The 26,868-nt window shown below is 48.7% G+C and overlaps 1 protein-coding gene across 1 annotated transcript in view; it reads left to right on the forward strand.

Annotated features, from left to right (window-relative positions):
• MDGA1 (MAM domain containing glycosylphosphatidylinositol anchor 1) overlaps positions 1–26,868 on the forward strand; it is a 900,569-nt gene that overhangs the window by 431,451 nt on the left and 442,250 nt on the right. Inside the window, exon 5 of the mRNA XM_086925579.1 lies at positions 6,699–6,831. Within this exon, the coding sequence (XP_086781705.1) occupies positions 6,699–6,831 (133 nt within the window). The remainder of the gene's footprint in view (positions 1–6,698; positions 6,832–26,868) is intronic.

Raw genomic sequence — 26,868 nt, forward strand, 5'->3', positions numbered from 1 at the left:
GCTAGCCTTTCCACAATCGGAAGAGGCAAAATCTTCCATCTGCTAAAGACATTTTTTGCTTTCTCAGGCGGTGCCATATTGTTCAATCTAAACAGATCGGAGTCGTCAGTGGAGACATACATTCCTGGCTTTTCTGTAACTTATGTCGATTTATTCTTAATAAAGTATGTTTCTACCAAAAAATAAGTAAATTATTGTCCTACCAGCAGCGCTCTTCTCACAGCCAGGCTGGTATTTGCATTGGGAAAGGGAGGGGCGTGTGAACACAAATTGTTACACATCTCTCTGTGAACGTGGTATGTGCAACAAGCGGTACCCGAAGCACCTATATTCCCAGCTAAGTCTGAAAATGTCCTAGGCTAAGTGGGTTTGCATTACTCAATATGCTCTAATGCATTGAATTGCTTGCATTTTCAGCTTCCTTTTGTGACTTGCAGCAGAGAGTAATGCACATTCTGCATTAAATGCTCATTGGTGAATCTCGCATTGTTCCCAGTCCACTCAAAATTCAATGTGTCTGAGAATCAAGTTACACCACAACTATCTCTTCAAGGTCACTGTGCTTTCAGTACCCCTAAAACGTGCCAAGGTAATGCCAACTGTGCCACATCACCTCCCATTCTCTTTGTGCCACCACTCACCAGATGGAACCCTTAAAACTGCAATATTGTGTCATGCATTCATCATTACAACTGCCCTCTGGCCAGACACCGCGTGCATGTATGTGGTATTTGGATATCTCAGACTAGAAAATAGAGGAGCACTACTTAATTTCTTCTGTAACTGAATGAGATTCGGTAATACTGAAAAACTCTACTCTTCTTTGACCCTTCATTCCTAAAATACTATAGCCCTCTGACCTCAAACTACCCACCATGCTTTTAGAACATATTTTAGAACACTGGAATGTTGAGCGCTCCAAGGAAGACAATGGAGTGCTCTGGGCTTCTAATGGCCGGTAGAAGCCGGAGAGCAACATTCTAATGAGTTTTTCATTCCCCCTCCCTCCCCCCCCCCCCCACAAGTTCTGAGAGGCTTTGTTTTTACAAATTAGAAAGTTCTGCCTCCTAGGGGCGGAATGTTCTAATGGCCTTAGAGCCCTCTGTAGCGGGCACTATCAGCCATTAAAGGCTCGCTCCTTGTTCAAGGCCCTCACCACGCTGGGGTGGGCCTTTATTGACTGGTAGAGCCCGCTACGTCGGGCTCTAAGCCTATATTGTGTTCCGGCTTCTGACCTTCTTGGAATCAGGCATCTCCTGGATGGCAACCAGGTATAATTCTTTCCACGTACACCTACAGATTATTACCTCTGCACTTGCCGATCTAGGAAAGACCTCTTTCCATTCCAAGCTGCAATCGCTGCCTGAAGGAGTTCTGAAGGACCCCTCTGCATTCTCCCTCTTCTTCAACAGTTATTTGTACTCCTAAACCTCAATTATTCTCTCTTTTAGTCTCACCTTGACACCAGTTTCTGATCCCGGTGGAAAAATCCTAACCACATCTCCTACAACATGCACCAATGTTTAATACTGTTCATTCTTGGATGCAAGACAAATGGCAAAAGATCAGCTGTAACTAAATGGAAGACCTCCACAATAAGGCTTCTACTCGGCTTTCCTCTAGCTGGCTCTCTACTTTGCGTCGATGTCTGATTCCCACCTCGGGACAGTTCATCCGCAACGGCGGAGGAGCATCTCCTCACTGCTTGGCTCAGAGCCAGCAAATGAAAAAGAAAGCGATGTTCTACCCTCATTTTATTTTTCATTTGCCAGCTCTGAGTCGGCTTGTGCAGGGAGGGGCGGGGCACGGGAGGAGGAGTGCTATGTTTAGTCCCTAAGTGCGCATATGTGTTTGGCTAGCCATCTCAGGTCAACGAAAACAGACATGCGCACTTAGGTTTCTCCAGCCCGGCTGCATTGAACAGCTGGGCTGAAGAAACCCCAACGGACTACCTGGCCTAAGCGGGTCATCTTTTCAGCCCGCTCAGACCAATCCCTGTGGAGAGCAGTGCAGGAATTGGACGGGAGTCTATCCCATGGGCCGCCAGGACCAGGAATAGAAGAAGTAGCGTGACACGGGAGGCAGCTGGCGGCTTCAGATAAGTTATCTTATTATTGTATATTCTAACAACCCCTGCATGCTTCCCCACCCCAGCGCTCCCCTTCCCGCGTTCTCTTCACCTGCCCTACCACCCTTTGTTTGTGTTGGCTGCCACTGTTCCCACCTCACCATAAAGATCTACATGCACACACTTTGTCCGAAGGCTAATGGGCAGCTCAGAAGTAGTGTAGACTTGTGGTCATGTATTCTATCTATGGTGGACCAGGGAGACAGACTTGAAATCATACCAGGTTTGTCACTTTAGGGGCCAGTAGCTCTCCTACACAAGGTATGTAAATGGTTGCTTATCAGAGCACCAATAACAAAATATTGTCCAGTATAAATCCCGCGGTCTAAATATCAGATTTTTTAGATCTACTGTTTTCTTTTCTTAACTCCAATGCAGTGTTATTTCTATAAACAGTATTTTGACACCATCATTTTGTCATATTATATTAAGGTCACAATACTCTGTTACAATATCATGCAAATGAGGTGCTGTGATACTGAACTCTTCAGAAAATAAGTATGTTTTTGTAACTTATCTGTGGTACCACCCATAGCATTACCTTTAAGATTCCCACTCTACCCTTATTGAGTAAGGGAATTGATGAGGAGCTCAAACTCCTGATAACAGCAGGGTATGATTGACATATTTTGCAGAAACATGTCGACTTCTCACTTCTCGCAAGGGTGCTTGACACCTGTTATTTTACTTTGAATAAAGGAGGTCAGAACAAATAAAAGACACAAAGACCTAATACAACAATTTGAAAACACCAGCAGAGGCATATTTACAAAGTCAAGCAACCCAATGCAGCAAGGCAACTTGCTATGGTGCCTGGCATGAGAGGAACAGAGCAGAAATGCTCTGTATATACTATTCTGCTCCCTCCCCACGCTGGTGGACGGTACGCTGCCTAGTGCCATCGCCGGCACCCTGGCACCATGGATCAATGAAAGTACAAGCAGGATAGTTTTTGTGCACAGGACTTTTCCTCTTTCTACATGTGCTGCAGAATGAAAAGAGGAAACAGCAGGAGGTTAGGCATAACAAGGAGAAATAGCTTTGTTTCTCCTCATTTATCCCTCTTTCTATGTGTGCTGCACAATGAAAAGAGGAAACAACAGGAGGTTAGGCATAACAAGGAGAAATAGCTTTGTTTCTCCTCATTTTTCCCTCTTTCTATGTGTGCTGCACAATGAAAAGAGGAAACAACAGGAGGTTAGGCATAACAAGGAGAAATAGCTTTGTTTCTCCTCATTTTTTCCTCTTTCTACATGTGCTGCACAATGAAAAGAGGAAACAACAGGAGGTTAGGCATAACAAGGAGAAATAGCTTTGTTTCTCCTCATTTTCCCCTCTTTCTACGTCTGCTGCATTCTGCAGCAGACGTAGAAAGAGGAATACACCTCGGGTGTTGTTTTTTTTTTTCCTGCACAAACATTATTCTGCCTACAACATAGGCACCCTTATATCATGGTGCATTTGTGCCTACGTTGGTGCTACGCTGCCAGCGCAAGGGAAAGACAGGAATGCGCAGTATTGGATAAATATAATGCATTCTTGCACGTTCACTGTGACGCAGGGCAGCGCAGTGCAGCAAAGGGACTTGCTGCACTAAACCACAATTTTCATAAATATGCCCGTCTGTATCCTACTCTGCATCACCCTTCACAAAATAAGCCAATGTCTTTGGAGCATTGACTGTGTACAGGTATTAGACATTCTTTTCACTCCTAGACTGGTCTCACAGTACATTTCGATGCCCTGAGTTATACCCTCTTTAACCAGAGACACAGGACCCCATGAACCAGTCTCACCACTGCCTGTCAGATTCACAAAACATAAACATAAACAGGGGAACTCAAGCTATTACCAGTAAAGAATGGAACCCGCATACATGTTCACTTTTAGAATGTAATGCATAGATTATTGTCACAAATAATGCATCCAAATTGGCAATTACACATTTTTAATGCAATTGGATAACAACCAAGGCTTAATTTGTGGCAACTAAGTTGGGAAACTATTGTTGCCCTATTTCCAAATATACTTCTTAGTATTGTGGCTATCACAACGTCTGAAATTTGATGGGTGAGGAGTCAGGGTAAACAAGTAGGGGCGACTCCTCTGCTAAAGCGGAGGAGCATTGCCCCACTGCTCTTAGGGAAGTGAAAAAGGGAAAAATATAATGACAATAACAAAGTTATATTTTATTTTTTGTTGCTGCGGGGCTGGGTTAGGGCAGGACGGGCTGGTGGGCTCAGGGAGGAGTTGTTTGTGCACACTAAGTACACATGACTGCTTGGCATGCCGTCTTGGGCCGGCCAAATAGTCATGCACATTTTGCATGTTCTTCACAAGGCTGTAATGCACAGCCTGATGGGGAACATGCACAGGCTCTGTGTCCCCAGTTGAACGCCGATCCATGGTGCTCAGAGCAATCACAACACTCCATTGCAGCATTGTGATTGGCTTAGGGGAGCCTGTTTGCTTTCTGCTTCTTCCGGACTAGAGTCAGGAAAAGAAGAGAAGCGAAGATGATGGGGAGAGATGGAGGAAAAGGTAAGCGTTTTTTAAAACAGGGGGCTCTCCCGCCACCCCCTGTTCCCTACCAGCTGCCACAGAAAACAAGCAGCTTCTCCTACAAGTAAAATTGAGGTACCCTTTACTCTACTAGTTGGTTTCAACAAGGAGAGGATATTTTTTGGATGCCATCACCTCCATGTTTACTTCTGATAATTTACGAGCATTGAATGTATAGCACAGAGGAGTGTATAGGACTGGAACCTCTGAATAGGAGTTTTGAAATCTGTTGAGAATTATGAATTATGATTGCTTCTGACATGAAACATATTTGGTTTTTCCCACGTTTGAATGACTACCTGCTGACTTGAAACTCAGGGCCTGTTCAGATCTTGGGGATGGGTTACTCTGACACAACAGTGATGGATGTCCAGTCCACCGAAATATAAAACCAATAAGATGTCATGGGATTTATATTTTGGCGACTGGGGTATCCGAACCGTTGTGACGGAGTAACCTGTCCGCCGAGATCTAAGTCAGACCCTTAGTATGTTAAACACATAGAGCTGGCCAGAAGCAAGATATCTAAGTATGTTTAGACAACTAAGGGAGTGGCCAGCCTGGGTGAAAGCAGCAGTGTAACATCAGTCCCTGTTTCCCCTGTGGTGCGGGTGATGCCCTCGAGTTCCAGGGCTCCAATCCGGCACCGTGCACAGGCAGCGTGACCCTGGTGAGAGCTCATGATGTGGTCAGGGGGCAGGGCCGGACTGAGAACCAAAACCGGCCCTGGTAAAGTGCTCGGACGGCCTCCTGGGGGTGCGACTGAGCTCTTTGCCGGGGCCGGTTTTCGGCCTATTTTGTTACAGGGCCGATTATGCTGCAAAAACGGCCCTGTTACAAAAACGGCCCCCAGGGCCCAAAACCGGCCCACACCCTTGCGGCGCACCGGGGGATTGCCCGGTGCCCACAACGGCTAGTCCGAGCCTGTCAGGGGGGCCTCCATGTACTTTGCAGGGGGGACCCTTACGTTTTGCTAGGCCAATGGGTTGTCCGCTTGAGTTGCGTGGGTCCACCCTGTGATCCTAGACCAAGAGTTGGCCATAAACCATTCAAAGGTTCTGTGATCGTAGGTGATTTAGGAGTATTGAAAAACATCAGGAGTGGTGACTGCACTAATATCTGTCTCGAATTATCTGCACGGGTTTCCTGCCTCAGGCATATGCGCTTTAGATCTCTCTCCGGCATCCGTTTCACCATTCGGTTGAGAGAATGAGTAGTGCTGGTTAGGGTCATGCAGCGCTGTCCAAATGTTTGAACCTCTTTCCATGATTTCAAATCTCAAAATAGATCCAGTGGCATGTTGGGATCAAAACAATTTAGTTCCAAATGTTAAGTGTTATCCAGAGTGATTTATTCTTACTTTACCAACCTGGGTTAATTGGAACTTGTGTCTCTTAAGTACATGTAGAACAAATGAGGAATGGAGGGCAGTGGTCACTGAGCCTGAAGGCATCACAAAACTTCACTCTAGGTACAAACCACAATGTTACATCTATTGCAATGGATGAAGCACCATCACCACAACCTACAAGTGTGTTATACGTCACTGAGGACTTCCTGGTCATAGGAAGAATTGATGCAAAGGCTGCTTGGAATAACACAGACGATGAGATGACTCACGATATCCCTTGAACGTTCAGAGTAGGTTAAGTTACTCTTTCTACCACCCGGTCATCCTCCTCATCTTCTATAGCATGCTCACGCTGATGCAATATACCTTTGTTGTCAATAAAGCTAATAAAAAATGGAAATAAAGAAACCAAGAAGCCGCCTTCGTCCTGTGGTAAGTCAACCATCTCCTAGGTTTGTCGTAGGTGGGTTTCAAAGTGGCTAACTGTTGTAGGGTGATATGACACTGATCTGTCTAAAAAAATCCCTTTTTGTTATCAAGTAAAGCCTTTTAAGTGTAAAACATTTCCAAACAGAGCTCTTTATAATACAGTTTGATGACGTGTTTAATGCTGGTATATCCCACATTGCTTTGGTGACCTTCCTTTTGACTTTACAGGGAGAAACAAAAGTCCTAAAGTTGAAGAACTTGCGGCCGCAGGATTATGCCAGCTACACATGCCAAGTGTCCGTCCGAAACGTATGCGGCATCCCAGATAAATCGATCACCTTCAAGCTGACCAACACAACAGGTAAGGATTGAAGAGCAGCCATCCTGGCCACTTCTCCATCACACTTGGTCTATGTCACGCTGGATGCAAAGAAAAGGGGCATTCTATTGGTATTGGTAGTGAGTTATTGCATGGACCATAGATACATGCATGTGATAGTCTATTTAATTCACAATATTCTCCTTATTTAAGATGTTCAGAGCACCTTCATGAGGCAAGAACACACGAGAGTCCAGACATTTTATTAATGCTTTTCTGTCTAAGATACGTTGGCAAAGACTGCTTGGTGATGGGGTCTGGGGATAGACCTTTGAGAAGGGATTATTGTAGGGTTTTGCTACATGGCAGTTTATTCTAAGTGAAGTCATATATGGATTTCAAGGGGCTCATTATATCACAGACAACACTTGTCACATCCTGCCGGACCACAGGTCTGTGCCCAGAAGGCCTTCAACAGCTTCGACTGGGCACAGTTGTTGGAGGTCTGGTCTCATTTCTATCCCACACAACATTTATTTAATGGATGGTTACAATATGTGAGGACCTCAAGGGACCTGAATGAATCCATACATGTATCCGTTGAAATGATGAATGTATGTGTTTGCATGTCTGTCTGCCCATGTTGTTCTTCTTTCTTCAAGCTTGCCACACTTGGTAAATCTCTTTCTGTCATTACCTTAATCCAATGATTTTGAAAGTAATATATACTTGTAGGTGTTGCCATTAAGCCTACAAATCTGTGTCCTCCTAGGGTAGGTGGGTGATCTGTTTTCACCCCAGTAATGTCACACCTTCCAGAGAGGCAGGGAGATGTTGAGTGGAAACCAAAGTTGAACAATTCCCTTGATCTGTGAGCAGGTCCGCAGAGTCAAGATGGACGGCCTGCGGAAGCTGGAGGTCAATCGTACCTGCTCTAGGGCACTTGTACCAGCTCCATCTTCCACCTCATCTCCACACTGCCGGTGACGTGTGGGATTTTCAAATGCCCAATTCTCATTTGAGTACCGAGGTGCCACCAAGGCTTCTGCTGGAAGCCGTGACTTCTGCCTCAGCTTCATCCCTCAAGGCCTGCTCCTACTGGGACATTAATGTAGGCGTGCTCTTGCTCCTACTGGGACATTAATGTAGGCCTGCTCCTGCTCCTACTGGGACATTGACGTAGGCCTGCTCCTGCTCCTACTGGGGCATTGATGTAGGCCTGCTCCTGCTCCTACTGGGGCATTGATGTAGGCCTGCTCCTACTGGGACATTGATGTAGCCTGCTCCTACTGGGACATTAATGTAGCCTGCTCCTACTGGGACATTGATGTAGGCCTGCCCCTACTGGGACATTAATGTAGGCCTGCTCCTACTGGGACATTGATGTAGGCCTGCTCCTGCTCCTACTGGGACATTAATGTAGGCCTGCTCCTACTGGGACATTGATGTAGCCTGCTCCTACTGGGACATTGATGTAGGCCTGCTCCTGCTCCAACTGGGACATTAATGTAGGCCTGCTCCTGCTCCAACTGGGACATTAATGTAGGCCTGCTCCTACTGGGACATTGATGTAGGCCTGCTCCTGCTCCAACTGGGACATTAATGTAGGCATGCTCCTACTGGGACATTGATGTAGGCCTGCTCCTGCTCCTACTGGGGCATTGATGTAGGCCTGCTCCTACTGGGACATTGATGTAAGCCTGCTCCTGCTCCTACTGGGAAATTGATGTTGGCCTGCTCCTACTGGGACATTGATGTAGGCCTGCTCCTGCTCCTACTGGGACATTGATGTAGGCCTGCTCCTACTGGGACATTGATGTAGCCTGCTCCTACTGGGACATTGATGTAGCCTGCTCCTACTGGGACATTGATGTAGGCCTGCTCCTGCTCCTACTGGGACATTAATGTAGGCCTGCTCCTACTGGGACATTGATGTAGGCCTGTTCCTGCTCCTACTGGGACATTAATGTAGGCCTGCTCCTGCTCCTACTGGGACATTGACTTAGGCCTGCTCCTCCTCCTGCTGAGACATTGATGTAGGCCTGCTCCTGCTCCTACTGGGACAATAATGTAGGCCTGCTCCTACTGGGACATTAATGTAGGCCTGCTCCTGCTCCTACTGGGACATTAATGTAGGCCTGCTCCTGCTCTTACTGGGACATTGATGTAGCCTGCTCCTACTGGGACATTGATGTAGCCTGCTCCTACTTGGACATTGATGTAGGCCTGCTCCTGCTTCTACTGGGACATTAATGTAGGCCTGCTCCTACTGGGACATTGATGTAGGCCTGTTCCTGCTCCTACTGGGACATTAATGTAGGCCTGCTCCTGCACCTACTGGGACATTGACGTAGGCCTGCTCCTCCTCCTGCTGGGACATTGATGTAGGCCTGCTCCTGCTCCTACTGGGACATTAATGTAGGCCTGCTCCTGCTGGGACATTGATGCAGGCCTCCTCCTGCTGGGACATTGATGTAGACCTGCTCCTACTGGGACATTGATGTAGGCCTGCTCCTGCTCCAACTGGGACATTAATGTAGGCATGCTCCTACTGGGACATTGATGTAGGCGTGCTCCTGCTCCTACTGGGACATTATTGTAGGCCTGCTCCTACTGGGACATTAATGCAGGCCTGCTCCTGCTCCTACTGGGATATTATTGTAGGCCTGCTTTTTCTTTTTCAATTCAATATATTTATTAAAGATTTGGAACTCCTAGTAGGTCCACATAAAATGCATTCATAGAATTACAAATAAAACAGAAACACATAACAAGCATAATCACAAACCATAATAAAAATTATCAAGAGCCTGCCTTCGATTAGCTAAATTTCAATCAGAAAAGACAAACAAAATTATCAGAAAACCTGATCATACAGTACTCGAGATTTTCCACATTATAACTCCTAGATGATATATTGGCCGTTATATAAGCTGACAGTTCATTTAATAAAAACCAAAAGTTCGATTTCAACTAAAGAATCAATTTGAAATTAGAGACAGAATAAAACATGGGCATAATCAGACCTGTGCAAAAAGCAATTCAGTAGCAACCAGCTCACAAGAGAAAAACCTCCTGAATCCCACTGCATATAAGTTTTTAGAATGAACAACAGAACATGGTGGGAAGCATAAAGCAACCTAACCCTAATTATGAGAAAAAAATAGCAGTTAATAGCTGCCGATCAATGTGCAAAATACAAATAATAAAACTAAAGACTACTACAGATGGAGAGCTAGCTAAAAGGCTGGCTAGGGGGATAACCACCCGTTTGAAAAGTGTACTAAAAAAGCAAGAGAAATTAAAAAGTTTTAGTCCCACTGCTTCGTTTTTTGTCCAAAATTGATAATCTCGGGTTGGTGCTACATTTTATACACAATCTTATAAAAACATCATTACAAGGTTAAAATATATACATGAATTCCTTAAAATAATTAAATAATGTTACGCACACTGCTTCATTTTTAGGACAAAAGAGATAATCTCGAGCTGATGCTCCTGCTCCTACTGGGACATTGATGTAGGCCTGCTCCTGCTCCTACTGGGACATTAATGTAGGCCTGCCCCTACTGGGACATTGATGTAGGCCTGTTCCTACTGGGACATTGATGTAGGCCTGTTCCTACTGGGACATTGATGTAGGCCTGCTCCTGCTCCTACTGGGACATTGATGTAGGCCTGCTCCTGCTCCTACTGGGACATTAATGTAGGCCTGCTCCTGCTCCTACTGGGACATTGATGTAGCCTGCTCCTGTTGGGACATTGATGTAGGCCTGCTCCTGCTGGGACATTATTGTAGGCCTGCTCCTGCTCCTACTGAACATTGGCGAAGGCCTGCTCCTGCTGGGACATTGATGTAGGCCTGCTCTTGCTCCTACTGGGACATTGATGTAGGCCTGCTCCTGCTGGGACATTGATGTAGGCCTGCTCTTGCTCCTACTGGGACATTAATGAAGGCCTGCCCCTGCTCCTACTGGGACATTGATGTAGCCTGCTCCTACTGGGACATTGATGTAGGCCTGCTCCTACTCCAACTGGGACAATAATGTAGGCCTGCTCCTGCTCCTACTGGGACATTGATGTAGCCTGCTCCTACTGGGACATTATTGTAGGCCTGCTCCTACTGGGACATTGATGTAGTCCTGCTCCTGCTCCTACTGGGACATTAATGAAGGCCTGCCCCTGCTCCTACTGGGACATTGATGTAGCCTGCTCCTACTGGGACATTGATGTAGGCCTGCTCCTACTCCAACTGGGACAATAATGTAGGCCTGCTCCTGCTCCTACTGGGACATTGATGTAGCCTGCTCCTACTGGGACATTATTGTAGGCCTGCTCCTACTGGGACATTGATGTAGGCCTGCTCCTGCTCCTACTGAACATTGATGTAGGCCTGCTCCTGCTCCTACTGGGACATTGATATAGGCCTGCTCCTGCTCCTACTGGGACATTGATATAGGCCTGCTCCTGCTCCTACTGGGACATTGATATAGGCCTGCTCCTGCTCCCACTGGGACATTGGTGTAGGCCTGCTCCTGCTCCTGCTGGGACATTGATGCAGGCCTGCTCCTGCTGGGACATTGATGCAGACCTGCTCCTACTGGGACATTGATGTAGGCCTGCTCCTGCTCCTACTGGGACATTGATGTAGGCCTGCTCCTACTGGGACATTGATGTAGGCCTGCTCCTGCTCCTACTGGGACATTAATGTAGGCCTGCTCCTGCTCCTACTGGGACATTGATGTAGCCTGCTCCTACTGGGACATTATTGTAGGCCTGCTCCTACTGGGACATTGATGTAGGCCTGCTCCTGCTCCTACTGAACATTGATGTAGGCCTGCTCCTGCTCCTACTGGGACATTGATATAGGCCTGCTCCTGCTCCCACTGGCACATTGGCGTAGGCCTGCTCCTGCTCCTACTGGGACATTGATGTAGGCCTGCTCCTGCTCCTACTGGGACATTGATATAGGCCTGCTCCTGCTCCTACTGGGACATTGATGTAGGCCTGCTCCTGCTCCTGCTGGGACATTGATGCAGGCCTGCTCCTGCTGGGACATTGATGCAGACCTGCTCCTACTGGGACATTGATGTAGGCCTGCTCCTGCTCCTACTGGGACATTGATGTAGGCCTGCTCCTACTGGGACATTGATGTAGGCCTGCTCCTGCTCCTACTGGGACATTAATGTAGGCCTGCTCCTACTGGGACATCGATGTAGGCCTGCTCATGCTCCTACTGGGACATTGATGTAGCCTGCTCCTACTGGGACATTGATGTAGGCCTGCTCCTGCTGGGACATTGATGTAGGCCTGCTCCTGCTCCTACTGGGAAATTGATGTAGCCTGCTCCTACTGGGACATTAATGTAGGCCTGCTCCTGCTCCTACTGGGACATTGATGTAGGCCTGCTCCTGCTCCAACTGGGACATTATTGTAGGCCTGCTCCTACTGGGACATTAATGTAGACCTGCTCCTGCTCCAACTGGGACATTATTGTAGGCCTGCTCCTGCTCCTACTGAACATTGATGTAGGCCTGCTCCTGCTCCTACTGGGACATTGATGTAGGTCTGCTCCTGCTCCTACTGAACATTGATGTAGGCCTGCTCCTGCTCCTACTGGGACATTGATATAGGCCTGCTCCTGCTCCCACTGGCACATTGGCGTAGGCCTGCTCCTGCTCCTACTGGGACATTGATGTAGGCCTGCTCCTGCTCCTACTGGGACATTGATATAGGCCTGCTCCTGCTCCTACTGGGACATTGATGTAGGCCTGCTCCTGCTCCTGCTGGGACATTGATGCAGGCCTGCTCCTGCTGGGACATTGATGCAGACCTGCTCCTACTGGGACATTGATGTAGGCCTGCTCCTGCTCCTACTGGGACATTGATGTAGGCCTGCTCCTACTGGGACATTGATGTAGGCCTGCTCCTGCTCCTACTGGGACATTAATGTAGGCCTGCTCCTACTGGGACATCGATGTAGGCCTGCTCATGCTCCTACTGGGACATTGATGTAGCCTGCTCCTACTGGGACATTGATGTAGGCCTGCTCCTGCTGGGACATTGATGTAGGCCTGCTCCTGCTCCTACTGGGAAATTGATGTAGCCTGCTCCTACTGGGACATTAATGTAGGCCTGCTCCTGCTCCTACTGGGACATTGATGTAGGCCTGCTCCTGCTCCAACTGGGACATTATTGTAGGCCTGCTCCTACTGGGACATTAATGTAGACCTGCTCCTGCTCCAACTGGGACATTATTGTAGGCCTGCTCCTGCTCCTACTGAACATTGATGTAGGCCTGCTCCTGCTCCTACTGGGACATTGATGTTGGCCTGCTCCTACTGGGACATTGATGTAGGCCTGCTCCTGCTCCAACTGGGACATTATTGTAGGCCTGCTCCTACTGGGACATTAATGTAGACCTGCTCCTGCTCCAACTGGGACATTATTGTAGACCTGCTCCTGCTCCAACTGGGACATTATTGTAGACCTGCTCTTGCTCCTACTGAACATTGATGTAGGCCTGCTCCTGCTCCTACTGGGACATTGATGTAGGCATGCTCCTACTGGGACATTGATGTAGGCCTGCTCCTGCTCCTACTGAACATTGATGTAGGCCTGCTCCTGCTCCTGCTGGGACATTGATGTAGATCTGCTCCTGCTCCTGCTGGGACATTGATGTAGGCCTGCTCCTACTGGGACATTGATGTAGGCCTGCTCCTGCTCCTACTGGGACATTAATGTAGGCCTGCTCCTACTGGGACATTGATGTAGCCTTCTCCTACTGGGACATTGATGTAGGCCTGCTCCTGCTCCTACTGGGACATTGATGTAGGCCTGCTCCTACTGGGACATTGATGTAGGCCTGCTCCTGCTCCTACTGGGACATTGATGTAGACCTGCTCCTACTGCGACATTGATGTAGGCCTGCTCCTGCTCCTACTGGGACATTGATGTAGGCCTGCTCCTACTGGGACATTGATGTAGGCCTGCTCCTGCTCCTACTGGGACATTGATGTAGGCCTGACCCGAGGTCAGATGAGTGAGGGCAAGGTTCCAACTCGCACTGAGCAGAGGTATCACTTCGGTCCCTCTCTCAAGTCAGGTAAGATATTGATGCTTTTGCAGTGATTACCACTGCCAACAAGGTGCTAGTGGGAACAAGCAACAGTGAAAAGGTTTTTTTTTTTAAATGCTAAATTTACTTTTTTTTTTATTTGCCAAAATATTGCGAAATTTTAGGCACATTACTTGAAAGTACACAAAATTATGCAAGGGCAAAATGTAACTTCTACCTGTTTCATTTGTGGTAGTTCGGTAATTTCACATGACACCTCATGCAAAATCCCTGAAATTATACCATTACACAACTTTGTGTAAATATGCGCCATCAGCAGTGAAAATTTACTGCGAATGCTTAAAATCAATAGAACGCGTGCCATTGTTGCTTGCATTACTTTTGTCTAAATGCGTCCTTTCGCAAACATTGACGTGAGAGCGCCTTTCATGCTACAGGATGTCGCAAAAGGACAGATTTGCAAGTCACGCAATTACGTGAAAGTAAATAGAGCAAATTTCCAACACCCTCACGAGCCTTTTGACTGGTACCACGTATGACTTTTAAAGGCAAGGACATGGCACACCAGCAGGAGACGGATTCAAGCACAAAGTGCCTCTCAGAGACCCATTTCTACTCAGACCAGTCTCCATTGGGCGACACATTACGCTTTTGCGTGTTTTTAACACAAAATCCAGAATTTTTGGTGAGTTTAGGACCACGTAATAAAAATTATGCACTAGATTCTCTAAACTGTGGTGATAAATGACGCATGCAATAGATGCACATGATGAGAAAATGACATGTTTCGGTACAACGCAGTTTTTTGTATTTTGTGCTGTAACATTAGGGATGAAGGGTGCTGTGCACCATGTTTGAATGCCTGGGCCCTTTCCCACTGCACACATGTTCAGTTCACTCAGCACACTGCCTTGCTTTGCTCCAGTGATCAGCTATTTGCTCAGAACATATGCACGGATCAGCAATGATCACATTCCAGTACATGGGTGTGGTCACATGTCAGTTCCTCAGTATCAGACAACTTCCTTTAGTTTTTATTAAGATGTCCCTTATTAATACCGCTCTAAGGGCTTGATGTACGACCCTATTATGCATGCGCAAACGGGCATTGCGACTGTCTCTAAAGATATTTTCAAGGGCAGGCAGTGGTCCCAGGGATCACTACCTGCCCTTGAAAAATTCAATGAAAACGTTTCCTTTTGATTGTTTAAATGCATCCCATTTTCCTTTAAGGAAAACGGGATGCATTAAAAAAAGAAAACGTTATTAAAAGGCAATCCCAGACATGGAGGTCTGCTGAGCCCAGGGGGAAACCATCCCTGAGAGGGCCAGCCATTCTCAAAGGGCTCGCAAATTGCGGCAGGCTCATTAATATTCATGAGCTTCGCAATTTGTGACCCCATTGAGTATTGCAAACAGTGTTAATCACACTGTTGTACCTGGTAAATAATGCCTCACTAATTGCGAGTCACAAATGCAACACCATTTGCGAGGCGCTATTTGTCAGATCGTGCATCTGGCCCTAAGTCCCACATCCTAGGGCTTGATTTGGTCCTCTGTGTCAGTAGTTTAAGAAGTAGGACATTTCAAGTACTTACTTAATTCCGAATGCAATCCCCTAGTACATGCCATGTTTGGACTCCTCTGTAGACAGGCATTACATTACCTCACAATACATCACACCATGTCAGCTTAATAGATATCACATGTCAGTATCACAGTATGTACCTCATTCCAGGACCTTAGTAGGCATCATAGTCAGTGTTACATTAAGATTTTTGGAGCCCCCCCCCCCCCCCCTGTGCGGAACAACTTTGCATTTTATTGCATGTTTACAGCTACACCTTGGATTATCCGGATGCTATACACCCGGCACTTCTGGGCATCCCACTCTGGGACCTCTTGTTCTCGTAAAATGTATTTACATGTTTTTATCCCAAATGTTTCCACCCCCTTCTAAGTCTAGTTGTTAATCCTGTAAAGCGTTCTGATACCCTAAAGGGTCAAGTTTGCGCTCTATAAAGCACAAATAAATAAAAAATAAATAAAATGTTTTGTGGCAGATCAATCACGCATGATGTCAAACAATCTTATATGTAAACATTCACAGAACAACTTGTGAAATATGCCTTGTCCAGGGTCCTAAAGGTCCTTAAAATGACACTGCATAGAAAGAGACAGATGCAGCGGTGGCGTGTGGAAGAGAGAGCTCTGATAGAGAAATGAATAAAAGGGAGAGACAGTAAGAATGATCGCTGTACCAGGGGCCCCTTCGGAAAGTTGGAGCCATGAAACGTCTCTGGTCATAATTGAGTCATTTGATAGGTATCACCTGTCAGCAGCCAGTTAGCAACATGTTTTAGTTCCTAAGTGGGTACATGATTTTATGACATTTATGATATTAAAATCCTCAGCAATATGCAAGATATTTCTGGAACTCAGAAACTCTCACATGTACTACGGAAGTCACTGTAATATTTTAGTGCCCCTGTAGTGATCATATTTCAGTGGCCAGGGTTGGACAGGGATAAAAAACCAGCCCGGGTACGCTAAAGAAAAGTGGCCCACATTTGCATATTGCCTTTCCGCAAAACACTCCTTCGGCAAAGTTTTATGAAAAGATAGGGGGGTGTCTGACAGAGGCATGTTTTCTTAACTTTACTTAGATAAAATAAAATGCACAGATTAGTTCACTCTGGTGAAACACACCTGAAAACAAGTGAGACCACTTCTGCTCAGGCCCCCTGACCCAGTTCAATATGCATACATTAATGGGCTGCCCAGGGAGAGAAAGGGAGTGACACCTCTGCCCGTTGATGTTGATAAAAGGGAGGTAATGGATGCCCATCTGCCTCCAAAAAGGCCACTCAGACACCCACCGGGCCGATGGCTACATCTGAACAGCACAAACACGCCCAAATCAGCCCCAAGGCTGCCCAAAAAAGCAGCCCACAGCTGGAAGTCGGATACCTGCCCCTCGCCCATTGCCCGAGTGCCCGCCTTACCAATCCGACCCTTTCAGTGGCTCATAAGGCGTAATATTAAGTTCCTTATCAGGGATCACAGTTCAGTGATTTAGCAGCAGTCTTAGTTCAGCCCCCTGGGAGGGGCCACAGTTCATTTCCCCACGGGTACCTGGTATCAGGACTTCAGGGGGTTTTACTTTGCTGCATCTTGTTAGCTTTGCATTTCATGAACAATGTAAATGCAAGATTTTAGATGTCCAGTGCACTAAACCACAGTCTGCAGCCCCGCCCACCTCCTCTGCCAGACACTCCCCCTCCCTGGGGGTCAAAGAGGGCGTAGTTTACAATACGGCAGCCTGAGTCTGGGTTACTCGATAGTTGTTAAACTCTCCCCTTTGCTGGTTTGGACCCTCTTGGATTGTTCTCAGGGAGGCTTGTAATTGTAATTGTAAATTGTATTTATATAGCGCTTTCTACCCCAGACAAGGTGTCCAAGCGCTGTGGTGGGCAGGCATGTAAAAACGATGTTATCAAACAGTATTGGATCAGGGCGGAGACGCCACAATGACCCTCTAAGAGCTCTTGGCGTCCTCTGATGCTGACACCGTGCTCTTGTGTATCCGGTCTCTCCACCACAGGCGTGATATCTCAGGCCTTGGATTGGTTGGAATCCTTCCACCAAGAGTGCTCACAAGCAGCCGCTTTTACTCCTTGTCAGTCGCTATCCTGCAGGGGGACTCAGGGCAATGCCACTCTCTGACCCGCAGGGTGCCTCAGGGTAATACCACTCTGACCCGCGGGGGGACTTAGAATAATACCTCTCTGACCCGCAGGGTGCCTCATGGCAATAGCACTCTCAGACCCGCAGGGTTCCTCAGAATAATACCACTCTGACCTGTGGGGTGCCTCAGGGCGATATCACTCTCTGACCTGCATGGTTTCTCACAGTAATACCACTCTCTGACCAGCGGGGCTTCTCACAGTAATACCACTCTCTGACCTGTGGGGTGCCTCAGGGCGATACCACTCTCCTACCTGTGGGGTGCCTCAAGGTGATACCACTCTCTGACTAGGGGGGGGTTCCTCAGAGTAATACCAATTTCTGACCCGCGGGGTTCCTCAGAGTAATACCACTCTCTGACCTAAGGGGTGCCTCAGGGCAATGCCACTCTCTGACCAGTGGGATGCCTCAGGGAAATACCACTCTCTGACCAGGGGGGTTCCTCAGAGTAATACCACTCTCTGACCTGTGGGGTGCCTCAGGACGATACCACTCTCTGACCTGTGGGGTGCCACAGGGCGATACCACTCTCAGACCTGTGGGATGCCTCAAGGCGATACACTCTCTGACCAGGGGGGTTTCTCAGGGCAATGCCACTCTCTGACCAGCAGGGTTCCTCAGAGTAATACCACTCTCTGACCAGGGGGGTTCCTCAGAGTAATACCACTCTCTGACCCGCAGGGTTCCTCAGAGTAATACCACTCTCTGACCTAAGGGGTACCTCAGGGCAATGCCACTCTCTGACTGGGGGGGGGGGGTTCCTCAGAGTAATACCACTCTCTGACCCGCAGGGTTCCTCAGAGTAATACCACTCTCTGACCAGGGGGGTTCCTCAGAGTAATACCACTCTCTGACCTGAGGGGTACCTCAGGGCCATGCCACTCTCTGACTAGGGGGGGTTCCTCAGAGTAATACCACTCTCAGACCTGCAGGGTTCCTCAGAGTAATAGCACTCTCTGACCCGCAGGGTTCCTCAGAGTAATACCACTCTCTGACCCGCGGGGTTTCTCACAGTAATACCACTCTCTGACCAGCGGGATGCCTCCGGGCAATGCCACTCTCAGGGCAATGCCACCCGCAAGGTTCCTCACAGTAATACCACTCTCTGACCTGTGGGGTGCCCCCGGGCAATACCACTCTCTGACCTGCATGTTTTCCCACAGTAATACTACTCTCAGACCTGTGGAATGCCTCAAGGCGATACAACTCTCTGACCAGGGGTGTTTCTCAGGGCAATGCCACTCTCTGACCAGTGGGGTTTCTCACAGTAATAAAAATCTCTGACGCGCAGGGTTCAACAGAGTAATACCACTCTCTGACACGCGGCTGCCTCGCGGGAATACCACTCTCTGAAGCGCAGGGTTTCTCATAGTAATTCCACTCTCCGACCTGTGGGGTGCCTCAGGGCAATACCACTCTCTGACCCGCAGGGTTCCTCAGGGGAAATACCACTCTCTGACCCGCAGCGTTCCTCAGAGTAACACCACTCTCTGACCCGCGGGTGCCTCAGAGTAATATCACTCTCTGACACGCGGGTGCCTCACGACAATACCGCTCTCTGAACCGCAGGGTTTCTCACAGTATTACCACTCTCCGACTTGTGGGGTGCCTCGCGGCAATATCACTCTCTGACCCGCAGGGTTCCTCAGGGCAATACCACGTGCTGACCCGCAGGGTTCCTCAGGGCACCACTCTTTGACCCGCAGGGTTCCTCACAGTAATACCACTCTCTGACCTGTGGGGTGCCTCAGGGCGATACCACTCTCCTACCTGTGGGGTGCCTCATGGTGATACCACTCTCTGACCCGTAGGGTTCCTCAGAGTAATACCACACTGACCTGTGGGGTGCCTCAGGGCGATACCACTCTCTGACCCGTAGGGTTCCTCAGAGTAATACCACTCTGACCTGTGGGGTGCCTCAGGGCAATACCACTCTCTGACTTGCATGTTTTCTCACAGTAATACCACTCTCAGACCTGTGGAATGCCTCAAGGCGATACAACTCTCTGACCAGGAGGGTTTCTCAGGGCAATGCCACTCTCTGACCAGCGGGGTTTCTCACAGTAATACCACTCTCTGACCTGCGGGGTTTCTCACAGTAATACCACTCTCTGACCAGCGGGATGCCTCAGGGCAATGCCAGTCTCTGACCCGCAGGGTTCCTCAAAGTAATACCACTCTCAGACCCGCAGGGTTCATCAGAGTAATACCTCTCTCTGACCCGCAGGGTTCCTCAGAGTAATTCCACTCTCTGCACCCGCAGGGTTCCTCAGAGTAATACCTCTCTCTGACCCGCAGGGTTTCTCACAGTAATACCACTCTCTGACCAGCGGGATGCCTCAGGGCGATACCACTCTCTGACCCCCAGGCTTCCTCACAGTAATACCACTCTCTGACCCGCAGGGTTCCTCAGAGTAATACCACTCTCTGACCCGCAGAGTTCCTCAGAGTAATACCACTCTGTGACCCGCGGGTGCCTCAGAGTAATACCACTCTCTGACCCGCAGGGTTCCTCAGGGGGAATACCACTCTCAGACCCGCAGGGTTCCTCAGAGTAATACCACTCTCTGACCCGCAGGGTTCCTCAGAGTAATACCACTCTCTGACCCGCAGGGTTCCTCAGAGTAATACCGCTCTCTGACCCGCCGGTGCATCAGAGTAATACCACTCTCTGACCTGCAGGGTTCCTCAGGGGGAATACCACTCTCTGACCCGCAGGGTTCCTCAGAGTAATACCATTCTCTGACCCGCAGGGTTCCTCAGAGTAATACCACTTTCTGACACGCGGGTGCCTCACGACAATACCGCTCTCTGAACCGCAGGGTTTCGCACAGTAATACCACTCTCTGACCCGCAGGGTTCCTCAGAGTAATACCACTCTCAGACCCGCAGGGTTCCTCAGAGTAATACCACTCTCTGACCCGCAGGGTTCCTCAGAGTAATACCACTCTCTGACCCGCGGGTGCCTCCGAGTAATACCACTCTCTGACCCGCAGGGTTCCTCAGAGTAATACCACTCTCTGACCCGCAGGGTTCCTCAGGGGGAATACCACTCTCTGACCCGCAGGGTTCCTCAGAGTAATACCACTCTCTGACCCGCAGGGTTCTTCAGGGGGAATACCACTCTGTGACCCGCAGGGTTCCTCAGAGTAATACCACTCTCTGACCCGCAGGGTTCCTCAGAGTAATACCACTCTCTGACCCGCGGGTGCCTCAGAGTAATACCACTCTCTGACACGCGGGTGCCTCACGACAATACCGCTCTGTGAACCGCAGGGTTTCTCACAGTAATACCACTCTCCGACTTGTGGGGTGCCTCGCGGCAATATCACTCTCTGACCCGCAGGGTTCCTCAGGGCAATACCACTCTCTGAATAGCAGGGTGCCTCACTGCAATACCACTCTCTGACCCACAGGGTTCCTCAGGGCAATACCACTCTCTGACTCACAGGGTTCCTCAGGGCAATTCCACGTTCTGACCCGCAGGGTTCCTCAGGGCACCACTCTTTGACCCGCAGGGTTCCTCACAGTAATACCACTCTCTGACCTGTGGGGTGCCTCAGGGCGATACCACTCTCTGACCCGAAGGGTTCCTCAGAATAATACCACTCTCTGACCCACAGGGTTCCTCAGGGCAATACCACTCTCTGACTCACAGGGTTCCTCAGGGCAATTCCACGTTCTGACCCGCAGGGTTCCTCAGGGCACCACTCTTTGACCCGCAGGGTTCCTCACAGTAATACCACACTCTGATCTGTGGGGTGCTCCGGGGCAATACCACTCTCTGACCCGAAGGGTTCCTCAGAATAATACCACTCTCTGACCCACGGGGTGCCTCAGGGCAAACACTCTCTGTCCTATATGGTGCCTCAGGGCCATACCACTCTCTGATCTGTGGGTGCCTCAGGCTTGGGTCAATACCACTCTGTGACCTACGGGTGTACTCAAGCCAGTACCTTGGTTCTTTGACTCGAAGGGTGCCCTAGCGCAATACCACTCTATGACCCTTGGGGTGCCTCAGTCCAATACCACTCTATGACCTATGCTGTGCTTCCGGGCAATACCACTCTCTGACCTGCGGAATGCCTTAATACACTATCACTCTTTAACCTGCAGGATTCCTCAGGGTAATACCACTCTTGGACCCAAGGGGTGCCTCAGGGCAATACCACTCTCGGACCCGTGGGGTGCCTCATGGCAATACCACTCTATGACCACAAACCACATACTAAATATGGCTCAAAGCAGAGAGTCACCAGGGGTAGAGAAAGACCCATCTCCAAATGTGTCTGAGCCTCACCTGGAGCAGGAGCCTTGAAACATATATATCTGTTCCTTGCTATGGTCTTTTTTTCTCACAAACTGTGGTAATCAGAGAAGGCAGCACCTCCTGTTGTCTACAAGTATGTTACAATGAGAGGGGCCGTCAGTTCTGTGCATCATGAAGTGGAATAGTTGGGAAAGGAGGGGCAGTGTTTAATGCCACTATTGTGTGGGTTGGGAGAGAGTGAGGTTGTTTGGGCTCCTCTGCTTGTTCCTTTCAAAGGTTGCTGAGGAGCAGTGGGGCTCGCCCTGGGCATGTGTAGATAGAAAATGCGTGTGCCTTGCTGAGGCTGCTGAAGTGAGGTGGGAGACCGGGGGAAGGTGTAGGGTAGAAAGTGTCTGGTTTTCTCTGGTTCTGCCGAAACAGGGGGGCAAGAAGCCCTTTGTAGTCACATCTCTGACTCTGTCTCCACATTGTCCTCAGGATCACAGTTGCCATCGATTTTGTATGCACCCAATTGCATCGCTGTCCTTGTGGTGAAGGGGGTGTTTCATGAGAGCAGCTTCATTGTGTGACCCACGAGGTAGTCATAAGTGGAGGCAGGGTTGGACTGGGACAGAAAACAGGCCCAGGCACCAAAATAAAAGTGGCCCCTTTAGCAAACAGGTAGCTAAAAAAGTGACCCACATTTGCAAATCGGGGAAGAAATTAAACATTGCATTGGTTATTTTGCAATGTATGGCCGATGCCACTGGAATTATGCCGCAAGGGAGGGACACATTATGCGGCAGAGTTCAGTCAATTTTGTGGCAATAAAGATCTAATTGTGCAGCATAATGCGGCACATTTTGAAATATTATTACTTCATTATTTTGTCATTTTTACAATTGTTAATACTGTGCGGGCATTGGTTGCACCTCATCAGTACCAGGTTAATCTCCAAATACAGCTATAAGAAGCAGAAGGGGGACCAGATAACATTTGCAAATGCCTTCCACTTGGTGGCCCCGTTTTTAGGTCTCGCCTGTCGATGCGCATGCGCATCGAGCAAGCGAGACTATAGGGGCTCATCGACTCTTTATCTAACTGCAAGGAATCGTGGCGATTCCTTGCAGTGCCCGTGACTTTTAAGGTCAATGCGCATGCGCATTAAGCTTATGCGCATGCGCATTGACCTTAAAAGTCACGGGCGCGTGCACGTCCGTGTTTGTTTACCCTTGCCTACGCTCTCTCTCCCCTCTCCGCCCCCGTTCCGCCCCCTCCCCTCCCGCCGTGTCGCATTTCTCCTCCCCCCTCCCCTCTCTTCCCTCCGGCTTCTTTTTTTTTTGGTTTATTTTACTCGCACCTCTCTCCTCTCCGCCCCCGTTCCGCCCCCTCCCCTTCCCGCCGTGTCGCATTTCTCCTCCCCCCTCCCCTCTCTTCCCTCCGGCTTATGGCGAGTGCTCGAACACTGGAACAGCACAGTTGGTACCACTGCCACGAACTAATTGAAGCTGCTTTGAGAGAGGATAGCTTATGAATGTTTTTTCAACTACCCCTCACGCTTTTCAACTACTGCTTGTGCTATACAACTACCGCTCGCGCTTTTCACATAACCCTTGCGCTTTACAACTAACCCTCAGCTTTACAATTACCCCTCGTGCTTTTCAACTACCCCTCGTGCTCCTTTACTCTTCAACAACGCACCCCTCGTGCTTTTCAACTACCCCTCATGCTCTCACCACTTCTTGCCTACTTTGCAGGGTGACACAGTGCCCCGCCTCGGTGGCCGCCTCTTCTGAGACGTCAGGGCAGCAGGTCCTGATAACAGATAAGGCGTCCTAAGAAGGCGCACCTCCCCCAGTGCAGGCTTCAAAGGCCCGGAAGCACCATGCGCCACACGCTCCAGGTAGAAGATTGGCCTCTCATTACCAGAATGGGTAGCGCTCTCTGAGTGCTCGAACACTGGAACAGTCAGCGTGTTTTCAACATGCCTTCATCTCCAACTTTCTGTTTTAAATAATGATAGTTTTCGCCTTGCCTACTCTCTCTCTCCCCTCTCCGCCCCCGTTCCGCCCCCTCCCCTCCCGCCGTGTCGCATTTCTCCTCCCCCCTCCCCTCTCTTCCCTCCGGCTTATGGCGAGTGCTCGAACACTGGAACAGCACAGTTGGTACCACTGCCACGAACTAATTGAAGCTGCTTTGAGAGAGGATAGCTTATGAATGTTTTTTCAACTACCCCTCACGCTTTTCAACTACTGCTTGTGCTATACAACTACCGCTCGCGCTTTTCACATAACCCTTGCGCTTTACAACTAACCCTCAGCTTTACAATTACCCCTCGTGCTTTTCAACTACCCCTCGTGCTCCTTTACTCTTCAACAACGCACCCCTCGTGCTTTTCAACTACCCCTCATGCTCCTTCACTCTTCAACAACACCGAGCACCCCGCGCTCTCGAACACCAAAAAAACCAAACCTGTCTGTGATTGTTGAAACACCTCTGAGAGTTGGACGCCAAAGCCACTTTTAAAGTGACGACGAGTATGTGTTAGGCTTAGGGCATATCTTCCACAAGCTTTAGGGAGCGTTTAAGCAAGTTTACAAAATTGCAAACAATCACAGCTTCTATATATGTCTTTAATCTGTGATGAACAGGTAAAAAGTGTCCCCCATTGGTGTGGCTATTTGAGGTGTATTCATTTATTTGCTATCTTTTCTGCACCACTTCTTGCCTACTTTGCAGGGTGACACAGTGCCCCGCCTCGGTGGCCGCCTCTTCTGAGACGTCAGGGCAGCAGGTCCTGATAACAGATAAGGCGTCCTAAGAAGGCGCACCTCCCCCAGTGCAGGCTTCAAAGGCCCGGAAGCACCATGCGCCACACGCTCCAGGTAGAAGATTGGCCTCTCATTACCAGAATGGGCAGCGCTCTCTGAGTGCTCGAACACTGGAACAGTCAGCGTGTTTTCAACATGCCTTCATCTCCAACTTTCTGTTTTAAATAATGATAGTTTTCGCAGGGTTAATGCCCATTTTTAACCTAATCTCGATAAGAGACATTTTTGCCAGACACTTCTTTCATAAATTATCCCGGTGACAGACACTACTCTTGCCTACGAGGCAGGAGATGCCACCACACCTCCTTGCAATTTCCGGTTTGAGAAATCACAAGATGTCAGACCTTACTGGCACACCACTTACTGAGCAATGTACAGGCTTAGAGAGTTTACTCACACTCCATCCCCCACAGGCCCTCGGGGAAAAATAGTGCTCAATTTGTATACAACAGGAAGAGGCTGCGTAGAGAGCAGCGGAAAGAAATTACCAATTTTCCCATGCAAGGAATTTTTTAAAGAACTCTTGTGGAACTGCCAAGAATATTTGTGAAAAAATTGTAAACTCTTTCTCTTTTACAGACACCTCACATGACTGCTTTATTTATTGACTGCAGCCAAAATGGGTGATGCTGCAAAGAATTCGAAGCCTCTGTTTCTTTTTCCAATTCGCTCAAGATTTTGTTTTTGTTTGGTGAACTGGACACCCTGAGCTGTGTTCTTTAAATATGGTGGCCCCACTTTGCTTTGTTCACACTGCCACTGATAGCGAGTGGAATGCCCTTAATTGGGAGGCCAGCAGTGTCCTGCCTGTGTCCGCTGCCTATGCTTTTCGGGTCATTATGAGAGGGGTAACAAGTTGCGTTCAAAGCACCATTTCGCTATCTGTCATCAAACTCAACTCATTTAGCAAACAGCGCAGTCCACCGTTGCTTCTAATCCTACTGTGCATCTCCCTGGCACGCACTTTATCTTTACCTTTATATATTGCACGGCGGCTACAGCTGCCCCTCACCCCTCTCTGACCCTTCCTCTTATTCCCTCTCTTTAAGTCCCCTTCTCACTTACTGAAAACAAACACTTTAGCTTCTCCTGCTCTGTCGCTATCAGCGCTCCCTCCCCCTCCCCCGCTCCTTGATACTCCTATTCCCTCTCCTGCCTCTGTCTCGGTCCTCCTCTGTGGTCTTAAAGTACATAGATTGGTTCAAGATCAGGTAATAAACTGCACCATTGCCGGAGGTACTATATTATAAGTGGTGCAGCCTCGGAACAGACACAAAAAAGGGTGAAAATACCAAAGGCTGCCATATTAATTGTATTCACAACCACATTCATTCGGGCCGCTTTACAGGTTTTTCCTGTGGAGCGCTACTTTCGTTTTATCGTGTTTGTTTAAACAACAATGTTCACTTCCGCTTCCCGCTAGCAGCTGCCTCCTCACCCTCTCTCTCTTTCTTCCAGTTATTCCTCTCCTATTTTGGTGACTCACAACCACACACATTAGCGCCACTTTACAGAGGTACACACACAACCCCCCACACACACAACCCCCCACACACACAACCCCCCACACACACAACTACACACACACACAACTACACACACACACAACTACACACACACACAACTACACACACACACAACTACACACACACACAACCACACACACACACAACCACACACGCACACGACCACACGCACACGACCACACGCACACGACCACACGCACACGACCACACGCACACACACAAGCACACACACCACACGCACACAAACCACACGCACACAACCGCAAGCACACAACCACACACAACCACACACAACCACATTCAACCACACTCAACCACACACAACCCCAAACACAACACACAACCACACACACAACCCCAAACACAACACACACAACCCCACACACAACCCCGCACACACACAACCCCGCACACACACAACCCGGCACACACACAACCCCACACACACCCACAACCCCCCACACGCACACAACCACACATACAACCACACAACCACAACCACACACAACCACACACACAACCACCTATCGCACTCACTCTATCTATCTATCTATTTATCTATCTGTCTATCTATCTATCTATCTATCGCACTCACTGTATCTATTGCCCTTACTCTATCTATCTCTCTATCTATATATCTATCTATCG

Source organism: Lissotriton vulgaris, chromosome 6 (genome assembly GCF_964263255.1).
Source record: "Lissotriton vulgaris chromosome 6, aLisVul1.2, whole genome shotgun sequence".
NCBI lineage: Eukaryota > Metazoa > Chordata > Amphibia > Caudata > Salamandridae > Lissotriton > Lissotriton vulgaris.